Raw genomic sequence first — 23,267 nt, forward strand, 5'->3', positions numbered from 1 at the left:
TGGGCAAAGGAATTAAATACATTTTTCTTCAAAGGGTATGCACAAATGCCAGTAAGTACAACCATGAAAATATCAGCAAGATATCATTAGGGAAATGCATTCTGCAGTGTGATAGCACTCCACCGCTACTTACACACACACACACACACACACACACACACACACACACACACACACCTGCAACAAACAAAAACTAGAGAATAAATGTAGCTAAAGATATTAGAAATGAGAATGCCCACACACTGTAGTGGGAGTATAAATTATCACTGCCACTTTGAAGACAGTTGGTCTTCATGGCTCGTTAGACATCATGTTGATGGCAGCTTTGTGTCCACTAGCACCTGAGTACAAACCACCCAAATGTCCACAGCGGATGATAGGCTGCACAGCACTTTCATCAACCCAAAGGAACACGGTGCTGAAACACACCACAGCATGGAGCAGCATTGCAAATGTCAGGCTACACAGAAGCAGCATGTTACGAAAGACCACATGCTTCATGATCTCCTTTGCATGGACTGTGCAGAATAGCCTGATATGTAATGACGGAGTCAAGATTAATGGTTACCGGGGCTTGCCAGAGGCCGTGAAGAGTGATTAATAGTGCAGTGGAATTAGTCATGGGGGGATGAAGGTGTCATAAAATTAGGTTGCAGTGATGGCTGTGCAGCCCTGCACTGTATTTAGAAAGATACAGTAGAATTTAGTAAGCTGGTATCTGAATTGTTTCTCAGTTAAGCCGTTCACATACAATGCAACTCTGAGTGACGTTCGTACACGTTGTGTTTTCAAAACCTGAGTAGGAGAAAGCAAGCAAGAGTTTTCCACTTACAGTTCATTTTGTCTCACCAGCATTATCCTATTCTGACTTTTAAAAACCAGTGCAATTGATGATTGTGTGTCACATCCCAGCTCATGGATTTACACAGTGTCCACCAATACACATCAATGAATGGAAATTTAGGGTAAAACAAAACAATTATATATATATATATAAAAAGTTCTACAGATTGTACCTAATGTATACAGGTCACTGGCACTGGTGGGAAGGAAGTATCCGAGCAGTATTTTATAAACAAAAGCTCTTGTTTTATTTTCACTAGCTTTTCTGGGGCCAGTGCTAATGGGGGCCTTTAGATGATGCCATGTCTCTGTTACAAGAGAGCACCCCATGGGTGGTGTTCTTAGGAGTCATTGATATGTGAGCTCACTCCTCTCACTAAGTTAGCATCATATCCTGCTAATAATAAGACCTATAAGAACATGAGGTGATGTGGCTTGGCAGTCAGAAAGCCATCAGATGGGGGTGGTTTTGGCCCCATTTTCCTTTCGGAAAGCCCTGTGCTCAGATCCATCAGCTCTCCACACACTGCATTTCCTCTTACATCACCCCTCGGTTTCTAGATCTCTTCCTTGGCCTCTATCCTCTTATATCCTGGTCTCTTCTTCCTGGACTTTTATCTCTTCTCCTCATGAATTTCCCTTAGAGGCTGATGCTTTTCACAGTTGCCTCTTTAAGTTCAGCCCGATTCATTTCACCATTGGAGCGCCCATCCATTGTTACCTAATGCAAGCTGCAGGCTGGCTGGTAAAACCGAAGAGCGCACGTTCAGAACTTAGCCCTCGGCTGAATTCCACACCAAGAATTTCAGTTTGTGTAGCCCATTCGTCTACTTCCCTCAAGCCAAACTTTCCCGCAGTATGGCTTCCCTTCCCCATGTCCCACCTTTTACTCATTCTGCACCATCTGTCTGTCAATCACAGTAGATTTCTAACATGTCTTCTCGGTTACAGAGTCCTGTTGTTTTGTCCTGATTCCCTCTAAGTCTCCTCTTCACAAAGCCTAACCTCAGGCATCCTGCAATGTTGATTATTCCTGTAATGCTCTTGCTCTATTTAAAAATCTTTCTTAGAAATCAGATGCTCCTTCAGAATAAAAGCCAAAGCTCTGGAGATGATGCGCCAGGATTTGGCACGTGGCTTCCTAACTACACCTAACTAACTAAAGTCTAACACTTCCTCAAGCAAATCCCAGTCTTCAGCTGTGCCATGTTTCAGACTCACTCTCACCCCTTCTACTTTTTGTCACTTATCAGTCTAAACTTAGTTATGTTAAGGACCCCAGGCTTACGCCAGTGAAGACACTCCTTGCATTAGGATTAGGATAAAAAGAGAATACTTGTGGGGGCTACCTCGAGTGAGTTTTCCATCCTCTTAAGAGGCCAGAGACCCTGGAGAAAGAGCCTGTCTTTTACTGGCCATGCTTGCTGGAGCCAGTTTTGAGCCCAGCAGGGAAAGCAGATGGAAGTTGAAGTCATAGTTCAGAAAGGCTGTCACTAGTTGTTCCGGTCTCTTACTAGCTGCTGAAGCTTCCCCATTTTCCAAAAAAATTTTCAGGAAACAGAATTTGGTCAAGGAAAGTTGGATTTTTCCCATTTAGCCAAGCCAGAGTTTTCTCTGTACCCGGCCTGTATCAATTCATAGAAACTTAGTATTCATAGCAAAGTAATACAAAGAGCAGAATATTTAGACTGCTGGGTACGGTCTGCAATTTGTGGAGTACAAGCAGGAAGAGGGTCGTCGTGACCCCACGTTGCCTCCATTCTCAGCACACCATCTTGATTCCCCTATAGTTAATATGGTTGTGAAACATCAGCCCAAGTGTCTTGAAACTTTAACAGGAAATATTGATCTAACCAATCCTGAGATCCATGTTATTGGACTTTGCTCTATGATACTATTAAAATTTCTGGCTTGTGTTTAGATCAGTCTTTTTGATAATTGAAAACTAAGGCTTTCGCCATTAATCCCCAGCACTCGGAAGGCAGAGGATGGCAGATCACTATGATTTTGAGGCCAGCCTGGTCTACAAAGTGAGTTCCAGGACAGCCAGGGCTGTCACACAGAGAAGCCCTGTCTTGAAAAACCAAAAAATTAATTAATGAAAATGTTCAAGAAGATATGAGTAAGCATAATAGATGTGCAGGAATGGTTTTACTTTTTCCCTTGAAAAGACCTGCGTCCCTTAGGCTTATATGGAGGCAATGTGAAGTTCATTGATATGGAACTTCCTTCCAAATATGATTATATCATAGAGTACTGAAGACATAACTAAGAAGAGAACTTAATTCATGTAGCTTACTTAACATAAATGTTAATGCTAAATTTTATTATATGAATACATACTAGGAGTTCTTCAATGAAAATGCAAAATTTCTGAACCATTATTATGGCTTTTCTGGTTGCTTGGTTGCATGGTTGTTTGGTTGGTTGGTTGCCTGGTTGGTTGGTTTGCCTTTTTGGTTTTGGTTTGGTTTGGTTTGGTTTTCACCTATCTCTGTAATTACTAAAATTTGGGAATGATTTTCTTAAAAATAGTTTTTTAAAAATCATCTTCTTTATACAGAACCCTCAGTTCCTGACAGGGTATTTGTAACATTTATCTATTTTGAACCTAACCTTTTAAGGTTCTATCTCTTTCTAAGTCCACAGAGATCTTGTATAATTTTAACAGAAAACCTCAAATTTTAATGTCATAGTATGCTGGTTGGTTTCCATCAACTTAACAAAAATTAGAGTCAGCCAGGAAAAGGATAAGTTGTTTTGAGTTTATTAATTGATTGATGTCAGATTATCCAGCCCACTGTGCGTGGTACTACCCATGGGTAGGCGTTTCGGGTGCCATGGGAGAGAAAGACAGTAAGCAGCCCTCCCCTGTATGGACTAAGTGCCTTAGTGACTATTTCTGAGTCCCTAACAAGGCATTGATGTTGTACCAAGGACAGAAAAGAACTCTCCTTGGAGTCATTTAACCAAGAACAAATCCAGATTTGGATTCTCCACTTCATGCTGCCTGAGTCTTCTGTCTCTGCCTGTCTGTTATATGTGTCTGATTCTGTGCCTGTGTCTGTCCGTTGTGTCTGTCCTTACAGAAACCTTTGAGTTTTACAAGGGATTAAGTCACTGGCTCCAACTGATCCCAAATGACTCAGAAAACAAACACCATTGTTTATCAACCAATACCTATAAATGGTTGCTTTCAACCTTTATGGTAGAATTTAGGATGTTGTCCTCAGCTTCTGCATTTGCTGCTTTCAGGGAATGATGAACACACATTATTTGCATCAGGGGGACGGAAGAGTGTATTACTTAAGAGTGCAGCTATACGTTAGCTTAGGTTGTAAACGTTGTTTATATAGGAAACCCAAGGCAAGTAAGACTGACTCTTGCATCATCCTCTTAAAAGCAGATTAAACAAACCATCTGATATACAAATAAGTTAGTGATCTTAAGTCTGAAGTGACCTCAGGGGGATGTAAGGCCCAGCAAAAGTTCCAGTGTTGTAGAATATAAGAGATGTTTGTGTGATCTTGCGTCTCTACACTCCGCCATGACCCCTGTTTCAGTTCCTGTCTCCAGGTTCCTTCCTTGAGTTCCTGCCTTGGCTTGACTCATTTATTGTTTTTGGCCAGTGTTTTATCGCAACAGAAAACAGACTAGGACACATGTATCTTTCTATATCCCAGGTATTTCTGCCAAAAATACTACCACTACCCCCCCCAATGTCAGATATCTTTCACTTTTAGGTTTTGGACAAAAATCATCTTTTTAAAAGAAATGCTTACAAAGAAACGTTATTGTTCAAATGAAGGACGTGAGATCGTACAATATTCAAGGATTTTCATAAATCCTAAACTACCCAAACTCCTGGGTTGTTGGTATTTCTAGACAACGAAGAGAATACAGATGAAGGGTTCAGCCTGCCGTTTGTGCTGCCTGCTTTACATCAGGCTATTCTCTGTGTTTTCTCCCTCGGGGAGAGGTGATTTATCACATTACTTGTTGATTGCAGTCTATCTGTTCCTGCTTCTACTCCGTGCTACTCTCCCGTGTATGCAAGCTCGGTGCAGGAAGATGGCAACACAGGATGCAACGAGTCCTAATTTGCACACATGGTTTCACTTTTCTGGATGAAGGCTGATGGGAGTGCTATTACCACATTACACATTTGCTCCTCATTTGTGTAGGCAATTCATGCTAGAATTCTGATCTCTCAGGGGACCCGTAGGTGTGGGTTTGTGCCTCTATCCTTCAGCAGCTGTTGGATCGCGAATGAAGATAATATTTTAAAGGATGCCTGATTGTTAGCCTTCTTTTCGAAGAACATACAAAGGAGATAACCAAATCTGACGGTTGCTTCATGGTGCAACCTGTCAGCCTGGAGACTTGTCAGAATGAATGGGCAAAAAGTAATAAGATCAGCAGATCGACAGAAGAATACCGAAAGGCGATGGCTAACTTTCCGTTATTTGAAACTTTGAATCACATCACTTATTGGTTGGAGTCTCTGTTCCTGCTTCATCTCTGTGCTGCTGTCCTTTGTGTGAAAGCGCAGTGTACAAAGATGGCAGCACAGGATGCAACAGGTCTGAATTTGCACACACATTTCATGGTTTTAATTACCTTCTGACTGAGACTCTCATACCTGTATATGATGTGTTTGAGCAAATGTCCGCATTCGCTCCTCTCCAATGCCTTATCTTCCTCACTACTTTTTCTCCCCCCAACTTCTCTGTTTTGGGGCCCACTTTGTTCCATCTGTATGTATATGGGTGTAAGGACTGTTTATTGAGGAGTAACTTTTCAAGGACCTCATCCCTAAAGACAACTGCCTGTCTCTTCTCTGGCAGCAATCAGTTGCCAAGAGCTCCTCAACTATGGGCAGGCTTTAAAGTCCACCTCCCTTCTCCATACCAGGATTTTGGCTAGCTTCCTCTTTTGTGTGTTGTCACAGGCCCTGTGACTTCATGTGAATTTCATGTGTATTGTCATGTTCAGGAAATCCTGCTTCCCTGTGGAAGTTCACCACCCCTTACAATCTTTCTGCTCCTTCTGCAGTGATCCCTGAGGCTTAGCGGGTAGGGATGTAATTATGGAGCTTAAATGTTTTCCCTTGCATTTATAATTAAAAAGCAATTATTTCCCCTGTCTTTTAAATTGAGACATTCTAAAAGAATGTATACAACACAAGAGGACAAGAACATAAAAGAAACAAAAAGTCCCCATTTCCTTTGATTTTAAGTAATTATGTTTATGACTTTTATAATTGCTTCCTCTATTCATTGGTCTTTACTATGCCAGCGTCTTTGCAAACAGTGCCAACAATTGGGTATCCCTGGCTGGGTTTTCTCCCAGTGGCTCATTTCCTTTTGTAAAAAGGATTAGCATTCAGCTCCTAGTGTGTCTAATTGAGGTTTTGTTTGACTTTCCACCTCTCTGTGCTCACGGGATTAAGAGAGAAGTACAGGAAAGCTTATAGAAACGCTCGGGTTTCCTGCTTTAGGGACAAGTTAAGAAAAACAAAAACAAAAAAAACAGACTTTCGTTCCTGTGAAAGGAAGCTGTCCATTCTCAGAATGATGCCAGCTGGGGAGATAAGCAGAGGGTGCCACAGTAGGGCCTCTGGGGTTTTCCCTTTGCCCTAGTTCTACATTGTTCCAGATCAATCTTATTCCCAGAATGTCAAATGTACCCACATTCAAATGAACCTACCAAAAGGATATCCTACAGCCAAATAGAAAAAAAAAATCCGATCCCCTTTGTTGGTCCAAATGATTATTGTAAAAATTAGCTATATGTTTGTATTTAATTATTCCATATTTAAAAGGTAATTGTATATGTGTTTTTTGAAGGGCTCTCTAGTAGGATAATTCCCTTGTTGATGCAGAATAGAAACTAAAACTTTGCCATCTGTACTTATTTGCAATTTTTAGTTGCATTTGCAGGGAAACGAGACCGTATAGAGTTTGCTTTAGTTGGCCTTGTTTTGCTGCCCTGAGAGGTTACTCTCATCTCTGTTCCCATAGATACCTGTGAGAAATTCCTTGGGGCCTGAAACAAGAGTATCTTCGGGGTTATATGATCCGCCTAATCAACCCTGAGTGCTCGCATAGCTTTTAAATCCTTTTGTTTAATGAAGGCCTTTCTCAATTATCTTCCCTTGATTAGACATCGATGAGTGCAGCGTGCTTCCTGGGGTCTGTGAAACGGGCGACTGTTCCAACACCGTGGGAAGCTATTTTTGTCTCTGTCCACGTGGCTTCGTAACCTCAACAGATGGCTCTCGGTGCATCGGTAAGCCTTGCATCTTGAAGGTACAGTATGCGTGCGGCTTCTTTATAATGACAGAACAGCCCAAACAGGTATGAGGATGGTAATGATTATAAAACCACTGGGAGAGTGGATGGAAGGGTTGGTCGAAAGCCTTAACAGTATTCAGCATCATTGGGAGGCGGGGGGGGGGGGGGGGGGCAGGGGGGGGGATGGATAGACCAGATCCTGTCCGTCGTAAAGTCTTCCCTTTTGGGAGCCATCTGGCTTAGTTTTATGCTGTCAAAATCATTTTTTGGAGGAAAGAGAGACTTGCTCAAGACGTGTAACTGTTGCCCAGCAGTGCAGGCACAGAACACAAGAAAGATGCAAAGTAGGCTCAGGGAGCTGGAATACAGTAATTAAAGGTTCTTCTGTTGCTATGCGTCACGACAACAGACAACAGCTTATTTACTTAAAGCTTGTTTATTCTGGTTTAAAAAAAATACTTATTACAAAGAAAGAATCGGCACCCCTAATCTTGTGTTTCAAGCATATTTAAATTAAAGCCAAATATATTTACATGGTCTGGTCTGTTTAGAGAGATGAGGCTGTACTTTGCAGGCATGCTGTAGGTCATCCACTGGGGAACATGCCTTAGGCCTCTGTCTTGGGAGCCCAGAGCTTATGACATGCGTTTGCTGTTACAACCATGGTATAGTTAGCTTCCTTCACATGTCTCGTCTTGAGTGTTCATCTGGCCAGTTCCAATGCTGAGCTGATAAGAGCGGCAAAGAGATGGGGAAATATGGACAATTTCTGTAGCCACACTCAAGACGTATGTGTTGATGAAGTAGAATAGGGTTTCATGGTCCAAGGAAGGGAACCAGTGGCAGAATGAGGCTTTCCCCCAAGCCTGGCAGTTAGTGTATCAGTAGCTCTCCCAGGGATCTATGGGTCCTAGTGATGGTACCAAGTAAGGAGAGAAACTGAAAATCTCATACCAGTAATAAAGGGCTGTGGCTTGAAACCATTTGGTGTACCTACCAGGTACTAAGCTAGCTATGGCCAGCCATCAGTGACCATGAAAGGTGTGTGCCCTACCATCAGAAAGCTATGTTGTCATCACAGACAGTAAACAACAAGATAGGCGTGTCAGCGACAGGAGGAACAGTAATAGTAGGGACAGCGATAGCCACAGCTATCGCTTATGAATTCTTAGGCCTCAGGCAAGCTGCTGGTCCCTCTCCATCTCCGCTATAGAAAGTGTTCAGTAATCCACTATGATCTCAGTTATTAGGAGAAAAAAAAGAAAAAACAGATATATCTACATTTCACCACAAGATTTATGGACGCTAGTGATTTTTTTTCTTGTTTGTTTTATCATTAAATTAAAATTTTGTCTCTTGCATGTCTTCACTGGGCTCCAGGGCCTTTAAGAATCAGGCCCAGCTTGCATTCTGAGCTCATCTGTAGGGACCTTCAACCTTACACACATATGTCTCATTGCTAAATGTGATGGCACTGTCTTGTTTGCCTATAAACTCCTCGTCCTGAATTGTCATGGTTCGTCCTTTACATACTCATTAGAGCTCACTCATTCTTTGAGCCACAAATTAGGAATTAGTTTTAGTGGCCACCACAACTTAATCTCAGTTTTCTCCTTGCGCAGAGCGACTGAGCCCCTCCACACAATCCAACTCCCCCATAGCTCAGGGTCTGTTGTTCTCCCACAAGTACTGGTGCTTTTCCCGCCAGCCAGCCTTTGGGGTCCTGCCTTAGTCAGCCTCATGGATCTTAGACTCCATGTTATACGTCATAGGCATCTCCTGCCGAGCAAATGCATTTGAATGACGTGAAAACCACCAAAGGCAAGAATGAGATGATCCTGGATATAGGAGTTAATGATGTCATTGTATCCTTTGGCCTCTGAATGGACAGGATGATGCAGGGCTGAGTTAGGGTCCTGGATACTTCATAGGGTGCCTCCTGAAGCTGAGTCAGGGCCATCCAGAAATCCCCTTCATTTCAAAGGAAACATTATATCCCTGGGGACAGAAGGAGGGAACTCCAAAATAGGGGAGTGGAAAATGACTCTCAGGAATTATAAAGCCATTGATAGGATTAAATAAACAACTGAACTAAAAAATATTCATATTTTGAATAGGTATGTGTTTCCATGTATGACAAGAAAGAAAGGAAAGAAAGAAAGACAGCATTCTAATGTGTAAGAGGTTTCTGAGTATTCAAAATTAGAAGTGTATATTTTCTTAGATTGAATTTATTTATGATCAAATCATATGTCATGAATATATTAATCCCCCTCAGTTGTTTGTTTTGTAAGTGTAACACCCACATACATGCTGATGATGCTGAGCTGGGCAAACTCAGAATTGTCTTCAGTATGAGACTACACACTATTTGAGCTGTGTTCGGAGAGTGATGCTTGCTGGCTATGCCCTGCTTCCTTGTCCTAGCCGGCAATGTTCTCCCTACAGTGTCATAAGAAAATCAACAAAGTAAATATGCTGAGTCCAAAGCACATTATAAAATGCCAGTGAGCAAGATCCTTTTTCTCTTGTGGACGGACAAGAGCAGAATCTTTTGGGGCAGAAGCATCCAGCTAGTCATTTTAATTTTCTAATAGCCTAGCCTTCCCATTACATTTAATGCTAAATTAGGAAGACAAATCTTAACTTAATTTTACCCAGTGTGTTAATCAATTTTTTAAAAGTCCAGGGGAAAAAAAAAACCTCTTAACTTAGGAACTAACGTATGCCACATTTAAAAAGAGTTGAAGTGTCACTAATAGTCTTTTCCTTAAAAGCATTTTAATAGCATTATTTAATGAGCCTTATGTCATTTTGGAATTCGCTCCCCTTGGGTATCATTAATACCTAATTTTCACAATTTAATACAGGCACTGAAGAATGACTGGCACAAGCAGTAATAAGTGATGAATATTTAAGCCACCGCGGAGAGCAAGCTGGATGCAGGCAAAGGGTCTGCATCTTCGTGCTCACAAAGCTAGCAGCCCTCAACAGGGACAGGCTAGTGCGTCAGTCAGACAGAGGCAAGGAAGGTTTAGAAAAAGAGATTAAGCATTTAGAAGTTCTTGCAGAAAGCAATGTTGGCATAACATTCTAATGCCTTTTCCTCCACCTATACGTGCTTCATTGCGTACCTTCACATGAAGAATCCTGAGGATACAAACCTGAGACTATAGATATGTGAATTCTAGTGTCCAGTGCGGGGTACCAGCTGCCATCAGTATTCTGAGCTGGGCTAACCTTCTCTGCTCTGTGTTTTAATGAACAGAGCTCATTCAGCACAGACATGTACTTACTTCAGGGTACAGTCTTCAAGTATAACCAAGGTTTCATCGTTCATCACACCCTGTAATTAATCATTCATTCTCTTCAATCAAATTTAAACTAAATGCCAGATGATGAGGCACATTCTAATGATCATGTATCATAATTTTGTTTCAATAAGGATTTATAGTTTATTCATAGGAGGTAAATTACTTCCTCTTTCTGGGCATGGTAGTGAATAAGACTTGCAAAGCCTGCATGGGTGATTTAACAAGAGTGGAGATGACTGAAGGGGTAGACTTAGCATGCTCTCAGTATGATGTGTCAGTTTAGCTGAGTGCACACCAAGAGTTAGGACCATGGCTTTATGGATATTTTCCCGCCTTTGTCCCCAGTAAGTCCTTTGCTTCAAGGAATAATGTTCCTTGGCGCTTTTCATGTCTCCCAGGTTCACTTCTAAATGTCTTCTCCCTTGATAAAACATTTTAATATAGTGCTTCATAAGGACCATGGAATCATAGATGCACTGGACTGGACTGAACTGGCTTCCTTTATGCAAAAAGGTATCTTTTTGCAGACCTTAATTATGGATGCCACTGTTCCGTACATCGTGCTAGAATATTCTGTATGGGGTTTTTTGTAATTTGTTTGCTACTCTTTTATGTGCATTGGTGTTTTGCCTTAATGTATGTGAGTATGTGTGGGTGCTGTTCGCCTAGAGCTGGAGTCACAGACAGTTGTGAGCTTCCATGTGGGTGCTGGGAATTGAACTCACTTCCTCTGAAAGAAGAGTCAGTGCTCCTAACCACTGAGCCATCTCTACAGCCCCTATTCTGCATGTTTTGATTCAAGTGGTTGGAAGTAGGTCATCTACCTTTTGCTGATATTAGAGGAGAGTAATCATGAAATTTGTGAAAATATTTATTATTTTTACTGCCTCTCCTTTCATATGGCCTAGTTTCCTAACTGCATATTACACCAGCCTGAGATTTCCAAACCAGATACTAGTGCTTACTAATTTTTTTCAATTTGAAGACCAACCCCCCTTTTAAACATTAAGACCTTTTCCCATGTTCTCACATGATGACAATGTAATGTGTGAAATAAAATACATAATTAAAAGGCTACTTAGTGTGCTTCATGTTTTTAAATGAAGTCCTGCTTTCCCACTCACACTTGGTGTATCCATCAGTGTGAAGCAGAGCTGTTCACCTGTAGTGGAAGGCACTCGCTTCCCATTATCCACGACAAGTGCAGCGTCTGAGCAGATGACTAAAGGCTGGGGACCATCTAGAATGACTTCCTGATACCCTTGCCGTGCTGTGCTTTTCCAGTCACGTATTTGTATACACTACTTTTTTCCAAATGGAATGCTGTACTCGACTCATGAAATGTACTGTCGTGTGTAGAGTTTTCTTGGTTTCTTTTGCTGTTGAGAACCAAGTCCATGACGTTCATCCTGATCAGGGAAGTGTCTGGTGTTTGCTGATGGCCTAGCAAATGTTTAGTTTTTCTGAAGTTCCCGTGTACCTCTGAAAAGGAGTGGACTCCAGATATGCCTATGGGTCAAGCTTGATGGCTTTGTTATTCAGATTCCTCCTTCCCTCCAGAATTAGGTCTGCTGTTACCCTCAGTCACTTAAAGAGCTGTGACCATTCTGCTAAGGGGCTAGGTTTACTTAAAATCTTTGCCATGGACTTCTGTAGGTATTTTCTTACATGGTTTGGATTTCTTCTTTCTGTTCCCACTTTGGATAGATTGTGGGTTTCTTAGGTCTGAGCTTGCCTTATGACATCGCTAGAAGTTTCTGGGAGGTTTGTCCCTGTAGACCACTGCCTCTAACTCTGTCTGGGCCTTATTCCAGCCCTCTTATCAGACTCCGCATTTCTCAGCCTCCCTGTAACATTTCCCATCTCTGTCTCTCAGAACCGCATTGAAGAGAACGTGTGTGTATACACACCCCCACCTGATCAGTAACCTTTCTTCATTTGCATACAGCAGCCTCTGTTCTGTGGATCTGTGGGCTTCCTGACTCCAGCTGCAGCCCCCTTTCCGTCACAAAGTTCATAGAGCTTGTCTAAGTTCTTTCCCTGTGTGTAGCCTTTTTCAAAACCACCCACAGCTTAGACTTCTGTTGCTTTAAACGTTAAAAACAATTTAGTTACTAATTAATCTTTAACGATTAATGATTTGAAATGGTCCATGCTTGTCAGGACTGCTGTGTGCATTCTGATTGCAAAACCGCTGCTTATTCGGCTTCTATTTCTTCATTGATCTTGTTCCTTTGCATTGCTTACTCCACTGTTAGCGACTCTGTTTTCTCTGAAGTTCATGGAAGTCCTCAGAGACTTTCTTAGTGTCGTCCTCCACTTGTATTGGCTTGTCCTAGTTACATGGTGTGCCTTTCCCTGAGAAACTGTATTTCTTTGAAATTTTTCAAAGCAGAAGCCTGCTGTGAATTGCAATGTCAAAGCTGTTTATGTGGAAAGTGCCTGCGGTTATAAAGTCTTGAGGCAGCCCCTTCGTTCTCCGTGAAGCTCCCGCATAGAGACGGGCACATTTCCTCACTAGACCACTAATGCCCTCGGGACATTGTGCTTTGAGGCACCTAGTTATACAGTGGTTGGTTGGATTTGGACTTCCAGCTTTGTATGCTTCGTGCCTTGTGAAACAGTAACAGAGGCTTGGCATACCCCAGTCGAATAGATGCTGAAAAAGAAAGCCAACCTCACACTTAATTCCCAAGACTCTCATCTTCACTTCACTTGGGCTCCCATTTTATCTTGCTTTTCATGCCAAACAGAGAGTGCGTTTTATCCATGTCTTCGTGCTCCTCAGGATAATTTCATTAAGAGGAGCGCTCCAGGTAGACAATCTACTACTTGGTTGGCAAAAAAAGAAAAAAAATCTATTGTTTCATTTCATTTTTCTACCACCTCTTACTTATGAGTAAGAAGAGTTAGTTAAATACACTTAAGGAAATAAATCTAGGTCTCTTGACTTGACTGTGATTTGGGTTTTGCTTTCAAATACCCTAGGACCTCCTTTGTGCAGAAGCCTTGCCAAATTTCATATTTCCATCTTGTAGCAGTAGTTGGATTCTATAGTTTGGGGGATTATTTTTAAGAGTTCTGGGCTTTCTTATCTTAATTTACATCTTGTTCATGAGACGTACAGCAATCAAGTAGAGCTAAGAATATGATTGTTTGGCTCTTAGAATGAATATTTTTAAATGTGTTCCCAAGACTCATGTTACAATAGAAATCAACCTGGGAAATTACTCTCAGCTATAAACTGTTCAAACTTAGCTCTTAAGAGTTTTAGTGTCTCCCGTGAATTTAAAGTGTGATGCATACAGCAGATTCCATGCTTTGCTTTCAAGCAAGCTGAGCATCTATTGGAAAATGAAAGGATGCCTTCCAAAGCTTACATTGGCTATCATTTATTTCATACTGGATATAAGCAACCTGAGAATGCTATGACCATTTGAGGAGATAGTGTATTTATCTTAGACTATGTAATTAAAGCCAAGAATGCCAGCTGTATCTATTACTGAAGTTAACTGCAATAATTTTTAATTTAAATTTTTAATTAATTTTATGAATATTGTATTTACACCATTTCTTTCCCTCCTTCCAACTCCTCCCATGCCCCCCATCAGATTGATGACCTCTTTTTGTTTAATTAGCATTGTTACATGTGTGTGTGTGTGTGTGTGTACACATGCCTGACCATTTGGGACTGTATAGCCTATCAAGAAGCTCGTACCTCAAGAACATTGATTCTCCCTGTTTCAGTTGGCATCACTGGTGTGAGGCTCCATGTACATTCTTACTGTCATGGAGGAATGTCTTTAAATACACCTTGATATTGAAGCATGGTGGTATCCATCCAGAGTCTGAGAATTCAGAAGCTGACGAAGGATGGTTTGAAGCTGTCCTGGGCTCCACAGTAAGCTCTAGGGCTGCCTCAGCTCAGTCCCAACCCTGGAGGCTCGTTTGTGTTTGTTTCTTTGCTTGCTTGCCCGCTTGCTTTTGTTTGTTTGACAGAGGATATTGATCAAGTTTTAATAGTACATAGTTAACTGGACATAGCTTTTTAATTTGTTAAAAGAAAGGTGGCTGTACATCAAGTTTGCCAATGATTTGAGTTTTTATTCCTGTGTGATTCAGAATTCAGTCTTTGTTTGTTTTCCTGAGACAGAGTTTCTCTGTGTAACAGAGTCTTGGCTGTCCTGGACTCTCTTTGTAGACCAGGCTGGCCTCAAACTCACAGACATCTGCCTGCCTCTGCTTCCCAAGCGCTGGGATTAAAGTCATGCACCACCACCGCCCGGCCTGGAAATCAGTCTTTTGTTACAACTTGTCTTCCTATGTCATCTGCCATTCTGATTCCTTCCCTTATATTATAGATTGTAAGCATAGCCTTTAGCAGTCATGCTTTCTCTCCAGTCCCCGGCTCATCCTCAAGTTAGCTGACAGAGCGCACTCTGTTAGATTGAGATTTGACCGTGTTACTTTCCTACGCCGAATTCTTCAGATAGTGCGCCTCTGCTTTACTGTAACAGTACTGCAGAACTCAGTGATACTGCCGGGGAGTCATCACCTTGCTACACTTCTCATCTGCGTTCCGCTCACACAGTTACCCCGAGTCCTAACAAAGCACCTCATCCAGCCTCACAGTTCTCACTTATGCATATACAGTAGCAACTTCTAGATACACATATTTGCTTCAGTATTCTCCTAGGCTCCAAGCTCACTTATTCAACACCCCAAATGTATCATGGACCACAGAGGAGCCTGGCTGGTATCCTTGAAGCCTGCTTATTTCCTAGGCATTACCAGATGACCTGTCCAAGCCCAAACTCAGGAAACGCCCAACACTCTTTCTCTTACATCCAGCTTGTGACTTCCCACTAGCCCTGACTTCAAAAGCGTCTTCCGAATGCTCTTTACCACACGGTCTTTGCTACTGCCCTTATCAAACTTGTTCCTCACCTGGACGTCTCCTAGGTCTTCTCATTGCTCTTCCTTCTCTTCTCATAGTCATTTCTCACAACAGTCATGATCCTAAAAATGTCAGCCACTATCTTTTATCTAATTGAAACCCTCCACAAACCCTCACAACATTGCATTGGTCTTTCCATAATGACCTTAGACTCCTAAGATCATTGCGTTGCCTTGTCCTCACCTTTGGTCAGTTGGACCCTGTTCTTTGTACAGTTGAAGGCCATTTTCTTCTTCCCTTGCAAGCTGCTTTGCAGCTGTTGTCAGGGCTTAAGCATGTACCCAGACATCAGTGTCTCAGGCGGCTTCTGACTGATCTTTAAGTCAGCATCTTCATCAGTTAGGTGTTGCTATGAAGCAAATAGCTACACAGATCTCAGTGGCAGAGGACAGAACACACGTGGGTCAAATTTGATCCTGGCCTGGGATCCATTGAAAGCTCTAGGACAGCCTTGGCTACATACCACAATCCTATTTGTTTCTTTGTTCTATTTTGCTTCATTAAAAAAAAAAGTATCTTGATCGAACTTGAATAGGATTGTGGAAAATGGTGTTAGGTTGTCCCTGTTCCTTGAGCTCCAGACTTGTTTGGCTTGTCACTGAAACTTACCTCAGATTCACATGTTGTTTTCACTTTTCACTTTCATATCCAAGGAGCATAGAATCAGTATTCAAGGGAACGTTTGCTGAATAAATGAGTAAAGCAATGATCAGGTGTGTAAGAGTTAAAAGGCAACAGAAAGGGCTTGTATAAGAAAGACTGAGTCAACGGAATTTACTTCTACTACTATATTCGCCTAACATGTGAAATGCTTGCTATAGGAACGGGAGGTTAATTCTCCCATGCCTTTTGTTTTCCCTTTACCTCCTCAGATCAGAGAACTGGCACATGCTTCTCTGGCCTGGTAAATGGCCGCTGTGCTCAAGAACTCCCGGGCAGAATGGCAAAAGCGCAGTGCTGCTGTGAGCCTGGCCGCTGCTGGGGCATTGGAACCATTCCTGAGGCCTGTCCTGTCAGAGGCTCTGGTGAGTGGCAGGCTACTATCACCGTGGTACCAACAGTGTTTAGAGAGTCAGTAACAGTCGGGCAATTAGCCATTCTACTTGAGGGCAGATCAGTTGTGTATTTGAGATTACTATAAGCGTATAGTGTGCCAGTCTTTTACACTGTTTTCTTTCTCCTTTCTCGTGACCCTGAGCATTATTCCCTCTCATATCCTATGCCTTATAAAGGAGTTTCTTTGGAAAAATCTCCTTAGGATGACTGAAAAGTGCCTCTTGTTACAAACAGCATGGACAGTAAACCATGACTAGGGTTTCACAAATAAATATATTGGTATTGTCTGTAGTCTTTTCCATGTTAAGTTCTAAAAGTCAAAAATAATTAAAGCTTCTGAAATTTACTTATAAAGGCATATCATATATACAGTCATGGAAAAATCATAGCTATGCATTCTTTATTCTCTCAAAGCCATGAAGCCATATGCTGCCCTAATTCTATGAATAATTAATAAAACATGGAAGGTGCCACAGTCACTTTATCTTTCTTAGTTTTGATACTTATACAACTAAATAAAGATTTTTAAGGCTACCTGGATGCTGTCTACCGCTAGAATTCATTTTAAAAGCATTTTTCTAAACCTATATTAATATTTAACTCCTTAAAATGAATAAAATAGACATAAAATTTGAGTAGACATAATACTGATGAGAATTCAAGTAAAACAAATATGTAGAATGAGTTACCTAAAGCTTTTCACCTGCTCAAGTAAATTTCCTGCATTCATAGTTATGTCTGGAATTTTATGAGTTATACTTAGGGTGTAAAATAAAAAAGGCTCAATACAAAGGACTCTTTGTTTTTGTAACTCAGTTAAAATAATGAGGAACGTAAGTTTTAAATATTTTTGAAATGCTGGGACCTTGTTCTTGTTACTATACAGCACTGAAAATATTTAACAAGATAATAGCCTCCTTATTCATAGTGTATAGAGCAAGCAAACTAAAAAATGATCCACGAGAACTTTTATGATGCAAGGAGAATTCCCTTCGTGTTTAACCAAACTCTTTGTCTTGTAGAAGAGTATCGTAGGCTGTGCCTGGACGGCCTTCCCATGGGTGGCATTCCAGGGAGTTCCGTTTCTAGACCTGGAGGCACTGGGGGCAATGGCAACGGCTATGGCCCAGGAGGGACAGGCTTTCTCCCCATTCCTGGAGGCAATGGCTTTTCTCCTGGAGTTGGGGGAGCCGGAGTAGGAGCCGGAGGACAAGGACCCATCATCACTGGGCTAAGTAAGTGATCAAATTTCCTGTAGATCCTTGAGTTTGGCGGCGGGGGCGGGGGGTGGGGGGTGGGGGATGGAGGGTGCAGCTAAAATACACTAACATTAACTTAAGAAAATGTGGTAGGAAAGCATTTCATCTATTCTTTACCCCTTTTGATAAACTGGAACAAAAGAATGTGTGACCTGGGCACTTGGACAGATAGAGTCCAAGAATTATCTGATCTAGATGACATCACTGGGAAGTATGTTTTGGGTCTTGGTGTGGCTCATCTGGCCTGTCTCACTGCCCTACTCATATGCTGCTTGGATTATTTCCCAAGACCATGTCTCAGATGAGATAAAGCAAGCCCCGCTCTGGGCCTCGCCAAATATTCCTGTGCACACATCCTCCCTTCCACACACTTTGCCATTGTTGTCAAATTGCTTGAAATTGAGAACTGTGGGCCAGAGAGCAGAACTGGCGCCTGTTTGCTTGACACTTAGGCGCACTCTTTCACAGCACTGTTCTTGATAATAATATTGAATAATGTCCCACGGTGTTATGGTTATTCTTTCTGGCATGCTGCCTGTTTGCTACATGTAAATGTTCAGCAAGTTACTGAGAGAGAGAGAGAGAGAGAGAGAGAGAGAGAGAGAGAGAGAGAAATGGAATGTGCTTAAACGTATGGTAAAACATTCCTGAAATTTTTTAAAAAGACACAAGCAAAGTTTCCAGATGTGTGACTTACAAACGCAACTGGTGGCCATGTGCCTCAAGTATTTGTTTTTAAGACCTTCCACATTAAAGTTTAATAAAACCACGAGGGTAAGAGAGGATGACTATAAACAAACTACATATATGTTTTTTTCATATCCTCCAATATGAGAAATATAATTTAATAAAATACTGATTTCTACAGGCTTCTGATTGAAACTTAATTTCTATTAACTTCTAAACAATTAGTTCAAGTATATAATGCATGTTGTGATGACCAAATATGATTGTGTTATAATTTTCCATAGCAATTCTCAACCAGACAATAGACATCTGTAAACACCATGCCAATCTGTGTTTGAATGGACGTTGCATACCTACTGTTTCTAGCTATAGATGCGAATGCAACATGGGCTACAAGCAGGATGCAAATGGAGATTGTATAGGTAAGTTCACAATTCTTTAAAGGTTCTTAGTTTTCAGATAGCTGCTAGTCCATTTTTTAAAAAAATGGGACTGAATATGATTTTTTCAAAGGTCTTTTGAAGTAAAACTAATTTCCATGCTGTCTCCCTGGCATGTTTACCTCTCTCTGTATCTTAAGACCCCTTAACTGGTTGTTTACCTAAAACACATCAAGAATTCTCCATCCTCTTTTTTTCTAAATGTAATTTGTCTCTTCATAGAGTTGCTTATCCTTAATATGAATTAAATTTTAAAGTGAATGTTTGTATACAGGCAGTAAACTTTAAACCCCTACCCAGATCTAGCCAATGGTCAGAACAGTCTCCACACTTGAGTGGAGAGTGGGATATAACTTTCTCACGTACTCTGGTGCCTCACCTTTGACCATGTCCCCTGGAGGGGGAGACCTGGTGGCACTCAGAGGAAGGACAGCAGGTTACCAAGAAGAGACTTGATACCCTATGAGCATATACAGGGGGAGGAAGTCCCCCTCAGGAACAGTCGTAGGGGAGGGGAATAAGAGGAAAATGGGAGGGAAGGAAGAATGGGAGGATACAAAGGATGGGATAACCATTGAGATGTAACAAGAATAAATTAATAAAAATTTTTTTAATTAAAAATAAAAAATAAAGTGAATGTATTTTGAAAACAATATTCATTCAATCCATTCGAGGTGACAATGTACTGCTAACTGCACATATGCAAATACTTTGTTCTCAGACTCATTTAAACTCTTAAAGAGGACTGGCTCTGACTATATGACTATAATTATTAACCACTGCTTCTTAATCTTAATCTTCTTTGTCCTCATCCTCTCCCTCCTCCCTCTTCTTTTGCTTTTTTGAAGCAAAATTTCTCTATGCACTCCTGGCTATCATAGAACTCACTACGTGGACCAGAATGTCTTTGAGGTCAAAGAAATCTACCTCTTCTGCTGCTCCTGGAGTGCTGAGATTAAAGGAGTCCACCACCACAGCCAACAATTATCAACTTCCTTAATACAGAAGGGCTGTTTCTAACAAATACAAGGGACTTTGGGCATGGCTCAACTGGTAAAGCTTTAACTGTGTAACCATGAAAAGTAGAATTCAGATCCCCCAACATGGACACAGGAAGCTTGTAGGGGCATATGTGTGTGTAATCCCTGCAATGGGGAAGCAGACACAGGAGGATCCCTGGGACATGCTGGTCAACTGGTCTACCCAGTCAGGGGCATCTAGATTCAGTAAAATATCCTGTCTCCAAAGTAATAATAATAGTAATGATGATGATGATCATATCCTATCTCAAAGTAATAATAATAGTGATGATGATGATGATGATGTTGATAATGATAACAACAACAACAATAATATGGAGAGTAATTATGAGAAACAGGGATGTCATCCTCTGGCCTCCACACACACATGCATACATGAGTGCACACACATAGAGAACATCCATAAATAAAATCTTTTAAAATATAATGATAGGAGCTGGAGAGATAGCTCAGCAGTTAAGAGTACTTCCTGCTTTTGCAGAGGTGTTGGTGGTGGTGGTGGTGGTGGTGGTGGTGGTTCTCCATTTGGTGCCCAGTACCCTTGTCAAGCAACTCACAACTTTCTATAACACCAGTTCCAGGGGATCTGACTGCTTCTTCAGCTCTCTCTCTCTCTCTCTCTCTCTCTCTCTCTCTCTCTCTCTCTCTCTCTCTCTCTCTCTCACACACACACACACACACACACACACACACAAACACACACTTTAATATTTTAAAAAATGCAAAGCTAATTTAAATAACAATATAAGTATTGCTAGCCATGTAAGTATTGTGTGTGTGCATAAAAATTACATATTCTAAAATAAATGAAAGTGTATTTTCCAAAGCAAACAAAAACAAAAACACTAGATTCTCTGTGTCTGTATTAGTCCGCTGTGATTGGCTGTTTTAACTGCATAATATAATAAACTTAATTTTTAATCATATAAACACTTGAGAAAAGAGAGGCTGTCTTGAAGGCTTTTCAGATGATTATGGATCTTCTTTGCTGTTCCACTGAAATCCAGAAGGTGGTGATTCTTAGGGCTTACCTGAAGTGCGGAAACACCAACAAACCTCCTGTGTGTCGTGTTGAGTCCGTTGATCTGTTTTGTATGCTGAGTGCATTTTGTATTGTGCACTGGGTGTCACTAAAACTACAGTGGATCCCCGTGTAACACTTCCTTCCACAGTCAAGTATTTCACCATTATATTTTTTAAACCCACACATTTGTTAGTATCACCTTCAGACTCACCAGAAATGTTGTTATATTTTCTAAAAATTGGCAATATTCTTTATTAATTCTGCTGCTCTAAGCCTGGATTTTAGCTTTAGCATCAACTAGACTTGCTTATTTCCATAAAGGAGCAGGCTCTTGATTTTCTTCTTCCAGAAACTGTCTGACAGATGCACACGTTTGAAGAACTGTAGTTTCCATGTCAGCTAATCTTTGAGTAAAAATAGTATTCTGTGACAAAATAGGGCTTACAAAGAATGTTGCACCAGTTTGTTTCTGAGACACCTGTGGTATTGCAGTCAGCAATGGTGTGTAATATCCATTACTTTCATCAGAGATTCTAGAAAGCATACTCTCAGGTCAGGATTTAGGATGGTAAGTTTTTACTGTCACAAATGATGCTCTTTGATGAACATGGCTTCTCCTTGCTCTCTTGCACTGCATGTCCTTGGCAATATGGCTTTTGTTTGTCCTCAGGAGTAAGCATTGCTTAGCCCTGTCACTGAAAACGTCCACACTGTGAAGAAGGCAGTGGCAAGTGATAATGAAAAAAACCTTTTTTTTTTTCTTTCGAGACAGGGTTTCTCTCTGTAGACTTGGCTGTCCTAGACTCACTTTGTAGACCAGGCTGGCCTCCTTAAGTGCTGGGATGAAAGGCATGTGCCACCATGTCCAGTGAAAAAATGTTTTTAAAAGGTTTATTTGTTTAGGCCAGGCAGTGCTGGCACATGCCTTTCATCCCAGCACTTGGGAGGCAGAGGCAGGTAGATCGCTGTGAGTTCAAGGCCAGCCTGGTCTACAAAGCTAGTCCAGGACAGCCAAGGTTACACAGAAAAACCCTGTCTTGAAATAAATATATTTATTTTTATGTGCATTGGTGTTCTGCCTGGGTGTCTGTGTGAGGGTGTCAGGTTCCCTAGAACTGAAGCTACAGAGTTGTGAGCTGCCATGGGAGTGCAGGGAATTAAACTCTGGTCCTCTGGAAGAGCAGCCAGTGCTCTTAACTGCTGAGCCATCTCCAGCACCATGAGAAAACTTTTTTTAATTGTGTTCCTAAAATCCCAGTGACTTATAGGAGCCCATAGACCAAACCTTGAGAAAAGTTATTATAGGGAATCCCCAACTTTGTCCTGGCTAGTCATTGATTCTTCTCTCTCTCTCTCTCTCTCTCTCTCTCTCTCTCTCTCTCTCTCTCTCTCTCTCCTCTCTCTTTCTCTCTCTCTCTCTCTTCTCTCTCTCTCTCTCTCTCTCTCTCTCTCTCTCTCTCTCTCTCTCCCTCCGTCCCTCCCTCCCTCCGTCCCTCCCTCCCCCTCCCTCCCTCCCTTTTCTTTCTTTTCTTTTTTTTATTCAATCCTTGACCAATGAAACCTCATCAGGGCTCTCTTTCATACTATTATATTTCACACATGCACAGCTTATCACTGAAGCACATATTCAGAAAAACAAAACAAAACAAAACCAAAAACCAACCAACCAAAAACCTTTTTTGTCTTTTTAAGCCTGAGTCTCTTTCTTGTGTCAGCTTTTAATCATTGTGAGTTCACAAGGAACAAATTATTATTTTAGAAAAAAAACTGGCAGAGTACTTAGCTAATGTTTATTATTCTATTAGCCAGAATAAGAGTGACACCTGCATTAAATGTGCCAGTGCTCTGAGGTGTGATAAACTGCCCTCTGTTATTGGAACGTCTGTTAGATGCTTGCTAAAGCATAAGGAATCACTGTGCTAAATGTTAAAAAGAGGAAAGAAGGAAGGAAGGGAGGAAGGGAGGAAGGGAGGGAGGGAGGAAAGAAGGAAGGCAGGCAGACAGGCAGAGAGAAATAGGCCCTTCTTGCTTCTAGGAGAATTATTTGTAAGGCCCCAAAACAGTTAACATTCACCCACCGTACTCCTCTTCTTTTCTTCTTCTACTCTACTCGTGAAACTCTGCAATACCAAGCACCCATGTAATTCACACCATTGTTAAAATCGTTTCATTTGATACCATTTTTATCATAGGACAATAGGAAATAAATGGATTCCCCTTTTGCCATGGGTAATACAGAGATCTTAAAATTAAGTATTTTCTAAACTGATCTATGTATATATAATTTTTTCAAGGATAAACTTTTAAAGTCAAATGTTATCTCAAATGCTAACAATTTTAATAGTCATCAT

The 23,267-nt window shown here is 41.2% G+C and overlaps 1 protein-coding gene across 1 annotated transcript in view; it reads left to right on the forward strand.

Moving 5' to 3' along the window:
• The window catches only part of FBN2 (fibrillin 2), a 206,384-nt gene that overhangs the window by 81,461 nt on the left and 101,656 nt on the right, over nt 1–23,267 (forward strand). The window contains exons 8-11 of the mRNA XM_084778399.1: nt 7,009–7,134; nt 16,283–16,435; nt 17,489–17,701; nt 18,697–18,834. Coding sequence (XP_084634525.1) covers nt 7,009–7,134; nt 16,283–16,435; nt 17,489–17,701; nt 18,697–18,834 — 630 coding nt within the window. The remainder of the gene's footprint in view (nt 1–7,008; nt 7,135–16,282; nt 16,436–17,488; nt 17,702–18,696; nt 18,835–23,267) is intronic.

The sequence above is a fragment of the Acomys minous genome (genome assembly GCF_964271855.1).
Source record: "Acomys minous genome assembly, chromosome: 4".
In the NCBI taxonomy this organism is placed as follows: domain Eukaryota; kingdom Metazoa; phylum Chordata; class Mammalia; order Rodentia; family Muridae; genus Acomys; species Acomys minous.